At 40.9% G+C, this 19,378-nt stretch overlaps 1 protein-coding gene across 14 annotated transcripts in view; it reads left to right on the top strand.

Moving 5' to 3' along the window:
* syne2a (spectrin repeat containing, nuclear envelope 2a) overlaps positions 1-18,217 on the top strand; it is an 80,740-nt gene extending 62,523 nt beyond the window's left edge. For 11 of the 14 annotated variants that reach the window (XM_079180294.1, XM_079180305.1, XM_079180300.1 and 8 more), the window contains 20 exons: positions 606-728; positions 1,699-1,854; positions 4,183-4,341; positions 5,470-5,636; positions 8,316-8,478; positions 8,927-9,117; positions 9,443-9,593; positions 10,168-10,350; positions 10,526-10,663; positions 10,927-11,118; positions 11,604-11,892; positions 12,606-12,674; positions 13,982-14,115; positions 14,234-14,360; positions 14,485-14,672; positions 14,755-14,931; positions 15,788-15,916; positions 16,001-16,192; positions 16,786-16,859; positions 17,058-18,217. In XM_079180294.1, coding sequence (XP_079036420.1) covers positions 606-728; positions 1,699-1,854; positions 4,183-4,341; positions 5,470-5,636; positions 8,316-8,478; positions 8,927-9,117; positions 9,443-9,593; positions 10,168-10,350; positions 10,526-10,663; positions 10,927-11,118; positions 11,604-11,892; positions 12,606-12,674; positions 13,982-14,115; positions 14,234-14,360; positions 14,485-14,672; positions 14,755-14,931; positions 15,788-15,916; positions 16,001-16,192; positions 16,786-16,859; positions 17,058-17,265 — 3,210 coding nt within the window. In that variant the 3' untranslated portion in view covers positions 17,266-18,217. Of the gene's footprint in view, positions 1-605; positions 729-1,698; positions 1,855-4,182; positions 4,342-5,469; positions 5,637-8,315; positions 8,479-8,926; positions 9,118-9,442; positions 9,594-10,167; positions 10,351-10,525; positions 10,664-10,926; positions 11,119-11,603; positions 11,893-12,605; positions 12,675-13,981; positions 14,150-14,233; positions 14,361-14,484; positions 14,673-14,754; positions 14,932-15,787; positions 15,917-16,000; positions 16,193-16,785; positions 16,860-17,057 lie in introns of those variants that run through there. The other 3 variants (XM_079180304.1, XM_079180296.1, XR_013767518.1) reach the window with 3 other exon arrangements.
* Positions 18,218-19,378: the final 1,161 nt, after the last annotated feature.

Here is a 19,378-nt window from a genome sequence, read left to right on the forward strand (position 1 = left end):
AAATCCCTCTGAGCAACATGTCAAAGATCACACAGAGAGCAGCATTAATGCACAAAGTAGAACTGACAAGCAAGAGACCAACTTGGTTATCATAATAAGTGAATAAAGGGTTTGTAGGAACAGGAGGGTGCGGTTCTCTTTTGGATTTATTGAGTTTATACTTGGAATTCAGTTACTAAAACTTTTAAGTGAAGCAGTCCTGGTCGTTTCAGCATTTGACATGAATGTTTTAGGTTCATTCAGCATTATTTTCAGCATATGAAAGGTTTGTTTGTGGAACTATTTATAGAATTAGCAATTAGGAACACAGATATCATTGTACAATTCTGCCTTTTACAAATGCAATTTGCTAAGCATACTGTCTCATCCCTTTACTGCAGGCAACATAGCCAAAGTCATAGTATTTTATGATTTCACTTTTTTTATTATATAACTAACTAAAAGCAGGTTACCGCTGTCGTTTCTCAATAGATAGTTCCCCCAAAATATACTGTGCAGCCCAGGCCTTTGTGGTTAAACATTACAGGTTCCTGATCATAACGTGTCAGATGTTTGTTGAACTGACTCCGGAGATCTCCCTCCTCTCTTTGCTGCTGTTTATTAAGAAGTGGTCTCAGTGTCAGGACATGACAACCAGTATCGCGTCTGAACTGGATGAGCTGAACGCCATGCTGAAACAGCCGCTGCCTGAGAGACCGCAGGACTCTGAGGGCGAGAAACATGTTCAGGTAATTATAAAACAGCTAGTCTGTGTACCCTTGACTGTATTCTACTGGAATAGTAGTGAAATTAATCACAGCCCGGTACTTGTACCATCACTTACTCATAATGGAAGGAAGTTGTTTATCGCATACATATCATAAACAATAGCATACATTTGTTGAATGATAGAAGAGCACAAGCATTACCAAATAATATCAGAAATCTAATGATAATTAATGATTTTATTTTACTGATTTTGACCAACTTTGCTTACTATTGAAACAAGTGGTTAAAAACATAAATATTCTTTTCACAGTCACTGTTAACTAAGGACTCGACTGTTGGTCGTTAGGGACTCTCGGACTCGTGTATCTAAAATCCTGGCTACATCCCTGTGGCTATAAAATACGTCCATATTACCGCAGCAAATCATTTAGCAGGACCCCGAAGAGACAGTCTCCCAAAAGCCCACAAATTGTCATGTAATGCCCAAATTACTTCTCAGTATCCACATTTGAATTTGCAGGAAAACAGGCACTGCTTGTGACTGACAGCGTTCATTGCGTAACCTGCAAGAATAACGACTTGATGGATGGAAATTGCCCAAAAAAATTACAAATAATGTTTTCGTCTCTGTCAAAATGAGTAATCATTTCACAATGTGTAATACATTAAAGCATAAGTTGACAAATAACTTCTAATACATCAGCAGCACGAATCTGCCAGCTGGTCTGCAAACTGGCCAAAGTTCCTCCACCCCTCAACTCCATCAGTAGCCACCCCCCATCCCACCAGAGCGCCTCTGAGGTTTACCCCCCTTTCTTTTATTTCATACCCCCATGCTTTCACTCCCCTCCCCCTTTCTATCCCCTCCCCCTGTCCCGTCCACAGCCCTTTAATCTGGACGGTCAGAGCGAGAAAGAAGTATAGAAGCGTGTCCACTCAGTTTGTACATGGCTGTCTGACTGGCTGTCTGCATATGCGTGTGTTATGCAGGAGACAGAACTCGTCCTGCAGCGTTTGACTGGTGGATTTAGGGAATTGGCCACCATGAAGACGGACCTGTCCCAGTACGTAGCGGCCGGTGACTCGGCTCTGCTGGAGCAGCAGCTGGAGCAACTTCACGGCCAATGGGATGAGCTGTGTATGAAGGTGAGAACTGACAAAAAATGGAGGGAGAGAGGAGAGACCAAAAACTGAATCAGAGTAAGTGAGAGATTGTAGATGGTGCAGGTGGAGAGGAAGGATTGGGGGAAAGAGTGAGGGAGAAGGAGGAAAAAGTTGCAGAAGAGTCTTGGCGCTGACCAGCAGCACAAAGCCTCTGCACCGCTGGGGCTGAACACACACACACATACACACACACACACACACACACACATACACACACCAATTTGTTTGAGAATAGAGCAACATGTGCCGGTTCATGGAGGGAAAATGTCCTTTCCTCTTGTTACTTGCAACTTGCCCCCATACAGGTCAAATGAATATGTTTTCTTAACATTTGTTCTGCAAAAGTGCAAAAGTGTAAGCTTATTGTTGATACTAGGTGTGTGTTGTATGGGACAGTTCTGGATTTAGAGCCTTTTCTGCTTGTATCAGCATATAAAGAAAAGCTTTATGCAGTTTTCTCAAATGTTTTTTGAAAAAGTCACTTGACAGCTTTTCAGGTTGTAATTAGCTCCTTGCCCGGGCGCACCGTGTTAACAGAACAATCAACTCTCTAACAGAAACAGGCCGTGAATTCTGTAACTGCATTATTTGTGAAAGCAGCTCTACTGTATAGACGTGGCCTCAAATTCCTACAGTTAAGTCTTTTGGCTTAAACACAAACAGGCACTTGTTCTTGAGAAACCAACGGTTATGACATGCCTGGGTCCGTTATTACGGGTTCGTTGCAGTCATGCTAATTGGGTCCCCACTCAGAACTGGCTGCTTCTACCTGCTCCTGTCTTGGCAGGAGCTATTGGGATTCACAGATGCTGCCATAGAAGCCAGTATGTTTTCTGTTGTGCGGTGTTCTGTATGTAGCTGTCTCTTTGTTATCTGTACAAGTATGGTACAGTAGCTGCTCATCCTCACTACTTAATTCTTAAATTTGTCCCAAGAAAACACAAAACACATAATTTTCCCGAAAACCATTGGATGTCTTCAAGGAAAGCCCAGTTACTGCATATCAAATGTTAAAGCGTACATGCTTGTACATAGGTTGAACGCTTTTAGATCACACACAAGATGTTTCATCCCTATTCATTCCTGACATGGCTGACAGGCCATGGATCTGAGCCACAACCGTTTCCTCTGCATAGTTAACAGGTTGTAGGTGGGGGAAGCCACTGGAATGGGTCCGCTGAGCAGATGGCCTGGCTGGGCTAAAGGGATTCAGGGGACAGGCTCTTTTGTTCCAGGGGAAGCCCAAAGTCCTCACGGGGTGACGGCAGCTCACAATGCCCCCTAAATTCTCCAGAGTCCAAAAGGCGCAGCAGTGTTAGTACATTAAAACCAAAGCAGGGCTCCTTTAAATCAAATAAATGCCACGGAGCAGTAAAATATAGCTGGTTCAATCATGCCTTGTGGGCTCGCTAAGCCCTTTAACCTCCAAAAGATCATCGGCCCCCTCCTCAGTAATGGGGTGTTCTCATGGCATTAAGCTGTCATTAGGAAAATGGACCTTGTTAGTTTTATCAAACAGCAAGAGTCCCTTAGGGATTTCAGTTGACCACTGATTCTGATAGAGATTAAATGGCACTGGTATTAAAAGAAAACCATTAATATTCAGTTCATTTGGCTGTTTTTTATTGACATCAGTACCATGTAATCTGTTGTATTAAACAGTACTTTTCTTTAGTACTTTACCAGGTTATTTGTCCCTTTGCACCAAGCTCTAATCTACAAAATGTGCTGTTGTACAGTAGAATTAGGTCAGAGTATCTTAGATACACACCAGGAAGTATCATAACAAATAACCCTGTTTTAGATCGGATTGACATTTGTCAAATTTCGTTTGTGCACGTCAGACAGTTAAAAGATGTTTGCGTGCAGTTGTTCCCAGCAAGTCTGTTTAGTAACTGAAACCCATTTATTTTGCTGGTGTAAATGTTGTCAGATTTATGGTTTGTTTAAATGCTCTTATTAATGTTTAGTGCTTGGTGGGGTCAATGCGCCAAAATCCCTGGTTTGTCCCTGAAAAACAGTCATCTGGTTACCCTAAACTAGCCTGATAGCTGCATAAAAAGTTGCTAATGCAGATATAAAACCATGTACAGCTTCAGTTTTCATGCAATATGTAACTTGTAGGGGAAGGATCAATAGATGAACCTTTAACTGCAGCTGGCACCACAGGTGTCCTGCCACCATTATAAAGGTTTGTATTTTGTGTGTTCAATGTGAAACCATAAAATGGTTATCACCTGATACTTAGACATTCGGCTCCCTACCATAACGTGTGCAAGAGTCGCTAAATGACACTTGTATCACTCTTAGGTATCGTTGCGCCGACAAGAAATTGCAGACCGTCTCAATGCCTGGACCATCTTCAACGACAAGAACAAAGAGTTTTGTGATTGGCTGACTCAGATGGAGAACAAGGTGTGCCACAGCGGAGAGCTGAGCATCCAGGAAATGGTGGAGAAACTGAAGAAGGTACAACAGCTTATGAATATTAATATCTTCCCATCTAAACACATGGAGGAACAGGTGTTTCCATGCGTTTTCAAGTGGCCACACAAGATTACATCAGGACACAACATTGTTCAGAGTGACCAGTATTCTGAAATGAATCTGGATGAAATTGGACTCTTCCAGATATGACTGTTGGATTAGAGTTCACTGTATATTGCAGGTATTATTAGGCACATTATAAAAGAAATGTACTGGATGCTTCTTGCACACTATTCTTCATAAATAACACATTCTGTAATTCCCACAATCAACCCACTTGTGTAGGTTAAAATCCATACATGAGCAACATGAATTATGCTGTTTATAACAGATGGTGGCCTGGAATGGGATGGCTGCACTTCCCTTTGTTCATACACAATCGTTGTCCTTTCAGTGACTGAAAGCCTTTTGTGCCTCCCTGTCTCATCGTGAAGCATGCTCATTTACTCAACAAGATAATAATTGGTTTGAACGCCGCAGGATCGTTGTTTTGAGTTGTTCGATGAAGATGAGACAATTAGTGTCACTTGATAGTCCCTCTTTATTATTTGGATAGCTAAAGTTAACACTTCCCATTGATAACTGACTGCTCCAGGGCACGGAAACAGGTGTTTGGCAGGTTGAATGAACAGAACACTGAACAGGAAAAGTGCTTAAAAGCATTCCTCTTTACTTGAAATTGAACTAAAATCCATCTTTGTGTTTTGCTGGTCATTTAAAGCTGTTTTAAAGCATCTTTGTTATGACAAGATTATGTCATAACAAAGATGCTTACCTCTCATCCTGTTGGTGTCCTTTGCTCTAAAGGAAAAACAGATCTGCCTAATGAGCATAAAACATGCAGTTTACTAATGTTATGTTATGTTAATGTTGAGCATTGCGCATAAATAATTTCTACTCCGGTTGAAATTTACATGCATAATATAAAATCATGTATTGTACATGATAACACTACTGACAAAATCTCCATATGAAATCAGCCTACTGTAAAACACAAATAAACAAAACAATCCAAAGAGATTTTAGATGTAACCTGCATTGAATCGACACAGTTTGTGAGAGCATAACATTCAAAAAGCAGCACGATGTTATAATGTCATGTTTCCACAGGACTGCATGGAGGAAATCAACTTGTTCAGTGAGAATAAAAGCCACCTGAAGCAGCTGGGTGAGCAGCTGTTGTTAGCCAGCGACGAGGCCAAGCGGACGCAGGTCCACGGCTCGCTGCAGGAGGTCAACCACCGGTGGCACAACCTCTTCCACCAGATCGAAGCCAGGTGAGAACAGCCACGGAAGCTGGAAGTAGGGACTTACTTGCCCACTGTATTTCTTTTAGCAATTTAGTCACTTTTCAGAAAGCAAAAAATGATTTGACTTTTCAACGGCAATTACCAAAAGGGCTTTTAGATAAAACATCCTTGTGTGGATGTTTTTTTCAGTACGACACAATAAATGGCACAACATTATTCTGCACAGGCACCTTTCACAGCAAAGCCACTCCACATTAAAAAGCATCATTATGGACTGAAGGGCTTTAACTGGGAGCCTGTAATTAAACAATAGCTCTAATGCGGATCCACCCACCTGCTGTTACGCTCGTCGTGCTCTGCAGCTGTCAGGAAAACATGGCTTCTAATGTACAGACTGTAGGTTAAGCTGTGATGGTAAACTGTTCCTGCCCCCGACCCCTCCCCTCAGACAGATGGACAGCCCTGCGTAAGAGCTGGAGATACAGACCTGCACATACAAGCGACCCCCACCATCAAGAAAGCTGTGCTTACGTCTCAGACAGTACCATATGTCCCCACTGACTCTCCCCCACACTTTTTGTAGTCTGTCAGAGTGGGATGACATGAGGGAGGGAGGGAGGGTTAGTGGGAGGGGCCGTGTCCGTCGGCATGCATTAATCACTGATTCTCAACGAGAGGTTTCAGAGGGCTTGATCCCATGCAGCTAAGATGTTGAATAGTGGAATACTGAATTATTGACCTTTTTTAAATGTCCCTGGTATTTTTATGGAAAGTTGCTGGAAAGACTTTTTACACTATGCTTTACTCCACTTTCTTTAATTGTCTTCATGCCTTTAATTCAACTAGCTGGCAACAACTAATATGATGCAATGCATTAATCAAGTAGTCTAAGCATCGTTATGTATGTAAAAGTGAAATGATGGAATTCAATAACCACTAAAGAAGCACATGCACAGTAAGGTGAAGAGAGTTAAGTCTCTGAGTAACTTTGAGTCCTCTACTTTGTTAACTCCAACCTTATATCCTCACTTATCCTCCAGCTCTTTTCTGCTCCGTTCGTTCTCCTCTTGTCTCTTTTTCCTCTGCGAGGACCCCTGACCGGGTTTTGTGTCTTTGTTGGGCCTCGGCATGAAGCTGCTGGCCTTTGTTAGGCTGTCAGAGGTAGAGCGGGAGTGAAAGAAAGACGGACAATTTAGTTGACAAGGATGGTTGTGTCTGCAGAGGGGAAGAGTATTTTCAGGACAGAATTTACACTGACTCTATTATGTCTTCATTACACGGCCATAAACATAAAGGCACATTAACTACGCACACAAACGTCCACTGAATATAATGTACATTATTCCTGAACTGTAACTAGGGCTTAAAATCAGTTGACATTTCCAACAACAGAGTTTTGTTACAAAAATATATTGTTTTTTTAGGTCCATTAGTTCGAAGGATTTTTTTTTTTCATTTAGCAAATCATGGCAAATTTCGGTGCATGATTGTTTAATGTTGTCTCGGCACAAGCAGTTTTATAAGAACTGTGTCTGTGTGAAAAACAAATCGTGATTAACCATTAACATAACCTTTCCAAAACCGTCCATGACCTTTATGTTAATCGTAACTAGCCGCTTGAAGAAGTAAGAACCATCCAAAAAGAAAACTATCCTAACTCCGGCGGTCTAAAACTCAAATTGGATCGCATAAGAACAGATCTATGCAGACTCTCAACGTATGTACTTGTGCATTGTGCAAATGTCCGGCATCTGTTGGGACCCTTTCGTGAATTCTTCAGCCTGCCGCTGACACTCACAGCGGTTTTCAATGCTTGATATTTTGGTGAAGAGTCTCCCTACTGGACCTCGACAGGAGATGGGGATCAAACTCCCAATGGGCCACACTTCAGGCTCTCAAGCTTCAGAAGAGTGCTCTTACTGTCCCAAGCGTTGCTATGACACCTGTGTGTGTGTGTGTGTGTGTGTGTGTGTGTGTGTGTGTGTGTGTGTGTGTGTGTGTGTGTGTGTGTCTTCATGATGGGGTCAGTTACCATGGTGATTTTGGAAGTTGTACTACATAATAAGATGAGAATGTTGCAGGTTAGAAGAGAGCTACATTTTCTTTCTCCTTTCTTTGTCTGTCTTTTCGTTCTCTTTCTCTCTTTTTGTCTTTCTTCCTGTTTGCCCTTTTCCTGTGTTTGTATCAGTTGTTTTCATTTTGTCCTTTTTATATATACTTTCAAGGTTATGTAAAAAAAAAAATGTATTTCATACAAAGAGAAGAGATGCTTTGGACCAGATTTAGCTACAGGCTTTTTTTTGTTGTTCCTGCCTTTTAAATACCCACGTGTTCAAAAGGATCAGTCCTGGGTGTGACTCCACCAAAGAGGGTAAAAAGAAAAGTTATTTGCCAACGCAAAATATCCTCTAATCTTTGCTTGCCTATTTGTTCTTGTGGATTACTGGCAAATTTGCCTTTGGGCCTTTAAATTAGTCAATTAATCACGTTTCAGTTAACTTGATATTGGTCCATGCACATATGCAACTGTTTAAAAGGTCACGAGCCAAAAGGATTGAGAAGCGCTTGGTAAGCTGTTCGTTAGTCCACGCTATAAATTAGTACAGATGTTTCCAACAGTCATGATTGCTTACTTAAATATGGATTACTTCATTTAAAGATTGGAAGATAAAGTTAATAAAGCAGTGTGTGTGTGTGTGTGTTTAGGGTGAAGAAGCTGAAGGAGACTCTGGTGGCGGTGCAGCAGCTGGATAAGAACATGAGTAATCTCCGCTCGTGGCTTTCTCGCATCAAGGCCGAACTGTCCCGACCCATCACCTACAGCGTCTGTCACCACCAGGAGATCCAGAGGAGGCTGTCCGAGCAGCAGGTACACAGAAACACACACTCTGGTGTTGCTAAGCCAGTCCACCAGTGGTTTAAACTGAGTGAGGAGTTTTGTCTTTAAACTCAAATGTCTGTGGTAGGTTAGCGCTATGTGAAATTTTCTCTTTCTTTTATTCTTTTATCTATTTCGTTAGATTTTTGTTGTTGTGTCGTCTCTTTGTCTTTAAAGTATTGTTAGTATTGTTACACATTAATTTAACATTTCTTGTGACAGTTGTTTTTCTGCTTCACTGTCACTCCCACTTACTCTTTGTCTCTGTTTATGATTAATAATTTACAACTGTTCTTTGTTTAATTTTGGGAGCGGGTGGTCTCATGCAGTGAGCTCCTGTCCTCCATCTGTATGTCTGTTGACTGATGTGTAACACATGGTTTCACTGCTATGGTCTGATGCCATGTCTGACTTCGTGTCCGTCCATGTGCCTGTCCAGGAGCTGCAGAGGGACATTGAGCAGCATACGCAGGGCGTCGTGTCAGTACTCAGTCTGTGCGACGTTTTGCTGCGGGACGAAGACGCTGCTGGCGGCACCGAGGCGGAGAGTGACTCCCTGCAGGAAACCAGCCACAGTCTGGACCAGCGTTGGAGGGCCATCTGTGCCATGGCTCTGGACAGGAGGCTCAGGTAGGCACTAAAATACACACACACACACACACACGTACATAATGTATGGTTTCCTCACACTTTCCGATGTGAATGATTGTTACACAGCGCTGTTAAATCCCTTAAGCCGATTCATTCATAACCACATTCCGAGGTTTGTTGGCAGTACTTCATTTACATCCAATATCTCACTTTGCAGTACACAATCCCAGTCCATTTAGTTCATTTCTGATCAAATTAATAATATAAAGCTTGAGTTTTGAATTTCAAAAGGAAGATCCACTCATTGGTTAGAAAAGCCTTCATCAGCGTCATAGAATAACTCCAGTACGGTGTGTCCTTGTAGGATCGAGGAGACCTGGAGACTCTGGTGCAAGTTCCTCGATGACTACTCGCGGTTTGAGGATTGGCTCAAGATGGCCGAGCGCACCGCTGCCAATCCCAACTCTGCAGACGTCCTTTATACTGACGCCAAGGAGGAGCTCAAGAAGTTCGAGGTCAGTTGGGACGTCGGCAAACAGAACGGACTTGAAGTAGCTCTGTTTTAGAATGCTGATTTTGTTTTCTCAAAGGGAAATATTCTCATTGTTCTGTATTAAATTGGATGTGACTTAATTAATTAATTTTGAATTGTTGCCTTGACAGACTAGGTGGGTGTTTCATCTTTTTGCTTTTTGCTCTAGGACCAATTATTGTGGTCCTAGACCACAAATTACTTATCTTTTTTTCCTCAATGTTCTTTCTGGTGTCTGTTAGATAAATAGAAAAATACTACTCGTTTACCATTTTTCTTTTAACAGCAAAAAAATAAAGATCCATATGTGAAGTAAATCAAACTATCATTTCATTATCAATTAATCTGTCATGGTTACCAAGTTGACCAAGTTATTAAATTGCTTTTTTTTTTGTCAGTCAAAACCCAAAGATGTCACTAAACTTTGTAGAAGACCAGCAAATATTTGCTGGTTAAATAAGTTCAATGTGTTCACAAGACTATTATAATATTTAAAGCCATTATCCCTTTCTATTTCTCTATAAGTGGTTCATCCCATCTTGTCCTGTTCTTTTTAGGGTTTCCAAAGGCAGGTTCATGAGCGGCTGACCCAGCTGGAACTAGTTAATAACCAGTACCGCCGCCTGGCCAGAGAGAACCGCACTGACCGAGCCAGCCAGCTCAAAGCCATGGTCCATGAAGGCAACCGCCGCTGGGACAACCTGCACCGCAGAGTGGCTGCCATCCTCCGCAGACTGAAGGTACAGCATGGGACAGAGGGCATGAAAGGCGATGACCATGACCCGCAGCGTTCTTTCCCTTTCCTCTTATTTCCTGTCATCACTCTGTGATTTTTTTGGGGGCATTTTATGGCTTTAATTCGTAGCAAACAGTAGTGTTAAAAATGTATCATATACTTCTACACCTTTCTCTCAGTATTTCACCGGCCAGAGGGAGGAATTTGAAGGCACCAGGGAGAGCATGCTGGTGTGGCTGACCGAGCTGGACCTGCAGCTCACCAACGTCGAACACTTTTCAGAGAGCGACGTCCATCACAAGATCCAACAGCTCAATGTGAGGACACACTGGAATACCTACAGACACTTGTTTTATAGCGACCGCACACGGCTCAATGTCAGGAAAAAAGCTTCAATTTGTCTGACTTTAAGCCTTTATACCTGAGGAGAAATGACCTCTTATGACCAAAAAAGAAAGAGTTGGAAACTATTTCAGCCAGTTCTCTTGGTGCTTACATGTTACAGCCATTAAAAGCAATGTTAAGATATTTAGGGCACTGGCTTCATTTTTAAACTATGAGTAATTCCTCTTTCCTGCAGAGCTTCCAGAAGGAGATCACCCTGAACACAGAGCGCATTGACGGGTTGATAGTGTTTGGAGAGGGTCTAATCCAGAAGAGCTCACTGCAGGATGCAGCGCTGATAGAAGAAGAGCTGGAGGAGCTGCACTCCTACTGCCAGGAGGTTTTCAGCAGACTGGTCCGCTTCCACCAGCGTCTCAGCCAGCCCCCGGTGAGCTGGATGGAGCACACACACATAAACTACATCCATTCTTCCATTCATAACTTCATTCATCCCTCAGTAAATCTCACTCTTTCTATTCTCTTTTGCTGATTTTTATTTTGTACATTTGTGATTCAGTTCATACCTGTTTCTATTTGCAATAGCAACATATTTCATATTACATTTACATGTCTAAATTTCATGCTGGCTTACATCGAAATCCAAATGTATGACATGCTCATCGCAAATGACGATGATGGTGAAATTCTGGCTGCATTTTTGAGTCCTAGAGGGCTCGGGACTCTTCATGGTGGAACGTCTCCAAATATACTAGAGAACAAATGATCCCATGTTGTAAATCGCAGCTTATATGTTTTAAACATGGTGAAATTAACCCCTGAGATGCTCAGTTCAATTTTGAATTTAAGGGGCACAAACCAAAAAGGTCTGGTCCGTAAGAGACGAGCTGATTACCTTCTATTTCTTCACCGTAGTTGATCAGAGAAGAACCGGTGCTCTCTGATACTACCTTTTCCTTGGAGTCGAGCTTGGAGCTGATTGGCCGACCGTGGCTTGGGCGGAGCCAAGGAAGCCTCCCGGCGACACCCACCCGCCTGCTGGCCTCTCCGCTGGAGCGCTCGGGGCGGGAGACACCGGTGAGCGTGGACTCCCTGCCGTTGGAGTGGGACCACACCGGAGACGTGGGAGGGTCATCGTCCCATGAGGATGACGAGGAGGAGGAAGATCATGAGGATGACAGAACTTACTTCAGTGCGCTATCAGGTAGATTTACAGGAAAAACATATTGATTAACGGTTCACCCAGTTTAAGGTTTCCTAGTTTTTATTGCTGTAAGGGTTTTAAATGTCACAAGGTCATAGGGCACTATCCCTTATGTGACTGGTGTTTGAATGGGTGTTGCAAAAGAGACAATGAAAGGAGACTAGAAACACCTGAAAGCCAGGGACTGTTTGACACCCAGGAACCATGGCTTTAAATTTAGATTTAGTTTCTCCAAGGAAAGCTTTTGAGTCCCTAAAAATCATCCTGGATTACTGAAAAAGCTCCTGTGGTGGAGGACGATTACTTCAGTTTTGCTGAAAAATTATATGATAAACATCTGGTTTAATTGGATTTCTAAGATGTTTTTTTCAAATGGGGTTTTATGAGGTACTTATTCATAGTTAGTGTACAGCAGATGGCGGTCCACACGCCCAGAGTTTGGAGAAGCAGACAGGAGTTTTAGATTATGGCAGTCTTTTAGGTGGCTACCCGCGTCCACAATAGTACAGCGCTTTGCTCCTGTGCTGGTATTTCTTTGAATTGGGGGCATGCCGACCACCATCTACTTTGGTACCTCATACAACCCCACTTCAAAAAAATCCAAACTACCCCTTTAAAAAAAAGAAAAGTAAAAAAAGACAAAATGTAACATTCATTCCACACACACACACATAATCATAGACGTCTCTACTCTGACCCCTCTCTCCTCTCAGAGGTGGAGTTGACTGAGAGCCAGGAGGAATTTGTCGAAGCCCTGGAGGCCCTACGAGCCTCCTCACTGGGTAGGATAAAAAAAAGAACGTCTTCAACTTCTGCTCAATAAGTCCACTCCTTGACTCTTCATGGTGAAATGGGTTTCCAACAAATATCTTCGAGCAGCTCATGTATCACTTTGCGTCTATTTGCATGTCGTGATGTTGTTGCTGCTCTGACACTTTGCTTCCTGTAACTGTGGTTTGGAAAATCTTTCAGTGCGTACACAAACACTTTGTACCTTTTTCTTTCTCTGACACCTTTTTTCAAGCTGGTGTTCTTCATTTAAGATGCACTTTGGTCTAAATTATAAAAAAACAAACAAACACTAACAGACATTTTATTTTATTAGTTTGAGTCTTGTGTTTTCTTGCTCAATAGGAATTGTATTGGCTCTGTACTAACAACACTGGTCTAACTTTGGTCAAGCTTGTCACTAGCTGCATGAATTATGTCATTGAATATTTTTCATTTTCGGGTGACCATGACTTTTGTTTAGCCTTTGCGAGGATAGATCTCTTTCATTTATTTTTTCCCGTACACAGAATTTGCTTTCTTTACATGTCTTTCCCCACCAACCTTCCTTTTCTTTTTTTTACCAGTCCAATCTGTTTTGTTGTGTTAATTTTAGTCCCTTTCATCCTTTTGTCCCCCAACATCCTGTCTTTTATCTTCCCCCCTTTTTCTTTCTGCACTTTCCTCATCACGTAATCCCATAACTTTTTTATTTTCCTTGAGACCTTCCTCACTTTGTTTTACCATTTGTTTTGTTCATCTACTTTACTCATCCAATAATTTCTAGACACATCTATAAAAACCCTTCAATAGCCCTTTGATCAGCCTCTTTCACTGAGTTTTACACTGTGCCTTAAAATGGCCTGTTTCTTCACCGTCATTTCTAACAGTAATTTAAAATAAGGTATCTTATGTTAATCTGACCCACCAGATGGTTTGTTATACAGAACCGTCTGAGATGCCATAATTGGAAAAGGGCAGTGACTTTCAAAAAAATATTGGATGAGCCATCTGTCAATCAAACTCTTACCAAAGCCAGTCAGGGAAAAGCATCTTTTCAATGAAGAAACTTCTTCAGTACTGTTGCTCTTCTCTCAATGAAGTTCAGATAAAAGTAATGTCATTGCGACATCTACGCAAACTTCCTCGGGAGCCTCCATTGTTTTTTTAATAACCGGTGTTGTTATAGGTCAGCACATTTGAGAAATACAGTATACCCAAATTAGAAGTTTTTAGTAGGAAATACTATTAGATTTGTCAAAGATGAGGGTGTTTCATATTAATGCTGGTGTAAATAACTTTTTTTTTATTTGTGTTTCAGTTTCAAGCAGGTCCATGGCTGTACACGAGTCTCCAAGATGGCGATCACAGGGAGACACAGAAACACAGCTGGACTCAGAGGGCCACATTGAGGCTCCTCCCACCCTCACCAGCACCCCTCTGAAGCAGGGCTACGTACGTTTCAAAGATGCCGCACTACTGGACACAAGTAAACCTGTACCAGTTAACTGGGCATGAGTAGATGCTTCTTACAGTGTGAGCTCTACTAACAGCGTCTTTCTTGTGTCTGCAGTTGCGTCTCATGTCTGAGTGCAGCGGCAGCATTGATGACATTAAAAGAGTCTCGTTGATCCTGGATGATGAGGAGCAGCCGGAAGACCTCGGCCTGAGGAGACTGACTGCCTCAGACAAACAGTCAGGTGGGAGACGCTGCGACTTATGACTTGATATTCACTGTATTGGATTGTACAGCTCAACTCAGCTCAATAAAATGACATAAAACAGCACAAACTTCAACATCAGTGAATGTTTTTGCTCTCTCAGGTGTGATTGAACGCTGGGAGCTGATCCAGGCTCAGTCCAGGAGCCCACAGGAGGCCCGTCATCTCACATCTGACCTCGACGACATCACTTCCTGGTTGGAAAAGGTGACCCCGGAGCTAGAGCGCCTCCAGCAGTCCGAACCAGCAGCCAGTATTGAGGACATGGCAGCCAGAGCCACAGAACTAAAGGTGACATTTAAGACCAAATACAACAGATCTGATGCTAAGTATTCCTGCTTTTGTGTTTATATTCATGGATATTCTCTTGCAGGAGACGCAGAGGGCGTTTACTCGCTACAAGTCCATCATGCTGTCTGTCAACCTGCAAGCTCAGGAAGCAGCAGAACTACAGGATAGACTGGCTGGCATGAACCAAGACTGGGGCCGAGCGTGTACAGGCCTCCAGCAGTGGGACACCAGTCTGAGGAGAACGCTGATGCGCTGCCAGGTGAGAAGAAAGTATTCATAATAGACTATTTCAGCCTCGTGGTGTCTTGAAATAGGAATGACTGTTTGCTCTTACTATGCCATTACTGTTGTTCCGTATGTTTTTTAATTTGAAGTGTTACTTAAGGTGGATTGTTCTATTAAGTTGATCAGACTTCTTTCTTATTTGAATGCCATTCACACAGCTTGTAGACATTTTTCATTTGCCCATTCTAAAATAAACGCTTCCACTACGTATGTAGCTGTCCATATGTCCAACATATGTCCAACATATTTCTCAGCGTTTCAAGGTAACGTAGTGCGTTAGTTTGCATTCTTTGGACTCTTATAATCGCTTACAGAATAAAGAGCTTCAAAGTTGGGGCTCATTTTAGCAAAGATTAGCAAAAATCTGCATGAGTACTTTTACTTTGAGTACTTCAAGTATTTGTGGATGCTAATACCATTGTACATATACTTAGTTACTTGTAACTGAGCATTTCTACACTGTAGTTTACTTAAAGCAAAATGATGCAACTTTCTATATAAAAATAACAGCTTCAAAATGATTTGTTGGTACACTGACTTGTAATGGGGAGAATGGTCTCTGTCGTTCCCACTCCGCATCCCAAACTTGCATCATGTAGAAGTGCGTTTTGTGTTATACTTATTGCTATTTGAGTGTTCATCCCCAATGTCACAAAAAATTAATCTACGAAGAGTATTTGTGTAAAATCCTGTAGATTATCCAAAACCTTGTAATGAAAAAAGAAGTAGGTTGTGTGAAATCTCTAAGCAATACGTTTTTGCACAGTATTGCATCAAGTAAAAGACCCAATTGCTTCTAAATACCACTTTTTTTATTGTTCTCCACACAGGAGTTCCATGAAAGCCTCCACTCCCTGCTGCTGTGGCTGGCCCACGCAGAGAGCAGACGCTATGCAGTGGACATCAGTGAACCAGCCACACCTGTTCGAGCCCTGCAACAACATCTCAGCACGCTCACAGTAAGCGGATGATCATGTTTTTGTCAAATATTCACTGTCCTGCTAGGCTGCCCCGTCACCATCTCTTGCGTTTGTGGTTTGAAGGAGCTGCAGGAGGAGCTGCAGGGCAGGCAGACTCAGCAGGCCTCCCTTCAGGCTCTGTGGTCTCAGCTGCAGCCTGAGGACGAGGCTGAGGAGGCCGACGAGGCCAAGGAGAAGCTCCATGTGACGAGCGGCAAACTGAAGTGTCTGCTGACGCAAGTGGACCAGGACCTCAGCTCTCTTCAACAGCGTCTGGTGAGAGTTTAACAAATACACTTTTCTTTGTCATGTCAAACAGCAATTCCTGAAAGAATTTTCATGAACTTCTTATATTTAAAAACAAAGATTGTTACCACAGGGTATATGCAGGGATCCTGCAATCAAATACCTCTTCAGACCTTTTTTGAAGACCATTTCCATGATTTTAAGACCTTATCGCCACTTCCGAGTGCTAAAGTTATATCAGCGACACACTTAAACTAACATTTTCCAAACATTTATTGTAAGACAGAGATAGCTAATGCAACAAAATGTGGTGGGAACAAAACACAAGGGAATAAATGAAAACCCAATGCAAGGTTTATTAGAAAGAGTAATATCACTAATACTCGAGAGCAACAAACACAATCTTGTTCCCTGTAACACAAACACACACAGTTGAACTCTTTTGAATAGAATTACTGTAGGCTACTTTATATCAGTCCTTAATGTTATCGTCTTTTTTTATGTGTGTTGTGTCACAAGTAAAGGAATCGGAGGTCAAGAAAACTATGTTTAAGACTTTTTTATTATACTTTAAGATCCTGCGGGAAATTAGGGATGGTGAAATAATTATGTCTTTTATTCAGGATTGTGAAACTGCATCAGACGTCGAAGGCCAAAGCGCATCGGCAGATCCAATGAAAGGTTCTTCTACTCAAAGGTGTGCAGAAAGACTTCAGTATATTGCCATTTATTAATACAGTACTACTGTATTTAATGGTGTATTTAAACTTGATTGCTTACAAAAAACTGCAGACACTCAAAACTGATTTTGTTACAATATGTCTTTATCACTCAGTGTGTGTATTTCCTTTATTCCTGTAATAAACTTTGTCCTTGTCTCTTGTGCGTCATGCAGAGAGAAGAGAGGCTCGCCCCCGCCTCGTTCCTTCTTTTACCGGGTCCTTCGAGCTGCCTTCCCCCTCCACCTCCTCCTACTGTTTCTCCTGCTCCTCCCCTGTCTGATTCCCCAGTCAGAGAGCGAACCCGGCTGTACTGGGGCCAACAACTTCGCCCGGTCCTTCTACCCCATGTTGCGCTACACTAACGGCCCACCGCCAACCTGACAGACATGTACTTAGGAAGAAGATATAAAGACTGAAAACATAATGAAAAATCACAAGCCACCTTTTTGCCACACCTGAACAAACATGTAGAAATGATGTTAAGCTGTTGAAGTGATTGTCTTCTAAAGAAAAGTTATTAAGGGGTCTTTGAACAGATTGTATTCATTTCACAAACAAAATTAACCATTTCAATTTGGAAAACCACCACATGTGATCAAAAATGCAGATATTTTTGTTTAACAATGGAAAGATCTGCAGCCTCTTGGAGGTCTCCCTTTAAGGAGTGACACAGTAGATGGGGTATCTTGACACTTGTAGAGGGATAAAGCAGAAAACATACAGTGTAATAACAATAACAGGTAAGATACATATCTAAGATACAGCGAACATATTCCAGTGAGTTCATTCAATAATGAGAAGCCAGAATTAAGATGAAAAGAAAGAATTTCCAAACACAGCATAATAGTGACTGTAAACAACTCCCTGTTAGATTTTATGAACTGTTTATGAACATTTATTTTTGTCTAAACTGGCGCTTAAAAGATAAAAATCATGCATAATCTATTTTTATGTGGGAATTAACTCTTCAAAAAGTGTATGTGTTACATCAAAGACACTTGTTAAAATGTTAATGTTATCTTTATGAAGCCAATTGTTGAAAAATACGGCACTTTCATACACAATTGTATGAACATGTTTTTTTTAGAGGTCATTTATCTTGAGTTGATTGTAAGTGACATGTTTATGCCTCCCAGTGCACTGTTGAAACACTGTAGATTTAGCAGGAGAACTTGTATGTACAAAATGTAAAAATACAATGGTTATTTATAACATCAAATGGTTGATGTATGCTCTTACTTTTCTGGTAGTTAACACTTTCTTAACTCTGTTTACTCAAAGCAATTGTTTTGCCTAGAATGATGAACAAATAAAAATGTAAATATGCACTTTACAGAGGGATGCAGTATATGCTTGCTTCATGTCAGTGAAGAGGCCTTTACATTTTTTTTTTTATAAATAGTATAGTATCTCGAAAAAAGGTTTTTAAAAAGTTGTAGTATAGCATGTCAGAAAAAATCATTAAAAAAAAAGTTATATAGTATGCGGAAAAAAGTAAAAGAAAAATTCATAGTATAGTATGTCAAAAGATGTCATAGTATAGTTTGTGGAAATTAGTTAAAAGTTATAGTATAGTATATCGTAAGAAATGTATAGTATGTCGAAAAACGTTTTTAAAAAGTCATAGTAAAGTATGTTGAAAAAAGGGAAACAAATTCATAGTATGTCAAAAAAAGTCATAGTATAGTATGTCGAAAAAAGGGAAAAAAGTCACAGTATAGTATGTCAAAAAAAGGGAAGAGTCATAGTATAGTATGTCGAAAAAAGGGAAAAGAGTCATAGTATAGTATGTCAAAAAAAGGGAAAAGAGTCATAGTATAGTATGTCAAAAAAAGGGAAAAGAGTCATAGTATAGTATGTCGATAAACGTTTTTAAAAAGTCATAGTAAAGTATGTTGAAAAAAGGGAAACAAATTCATAGTATGTCAAAAAAAGTCATAGTATAGTATGTCGAAAAAAGGGAAAAAAGTCAGTATAGTATGTCAAAAAAAGGGAAGAGTCATAGTATAGTATGTCGAAAAAAGGGAAAAGAGTCATAGTATAGTATGTCGAAAAAAGGGAAAAGAGTCATAGTATAGTATGTCAAAAAAAGGGAAAAGAGTCATAGTATAGTATGTCGATAAACGTTATTTAAAGAGACAGAAACATGTTGTATAGCCAAAAGAGTCATAAAAGTCCTACTATAGTGTATCAGAAAACTTAAATCTGATATTATAGTATGTCATAAAAAGTTAGAAAAAGTCATCGTGTACTATGCCATGAAAATATCTTAGGATAGTTTGTCATAAAATGTCATAAAAAGTTATAGTATAGTATGTCATAAAAATCAACAAAATAGACGAGTATATTTCACAAATAGTAATAGTTTAGTGCATCCGAAAAAATCTTTCAAATCTCATAGTAAATTATGTTTATGCGAGTCATAAAAAGTCAGTGTAATGTCAGAAAGTTTGTAAAAAAGTCAGAGTATAGTGTCAGAAAGTCATTAAAATGT

Source organism: Pholis gunnellus (assembly GCF_910591455.1).
Source record: "Pholis gunnellus genome assembly, chromosome: 19".
NCBI lineage: Eukaryota > Metazoa > Chordata > Actinopteri > Perciformes > Pholidae > Pholis > Pholis gunnellus.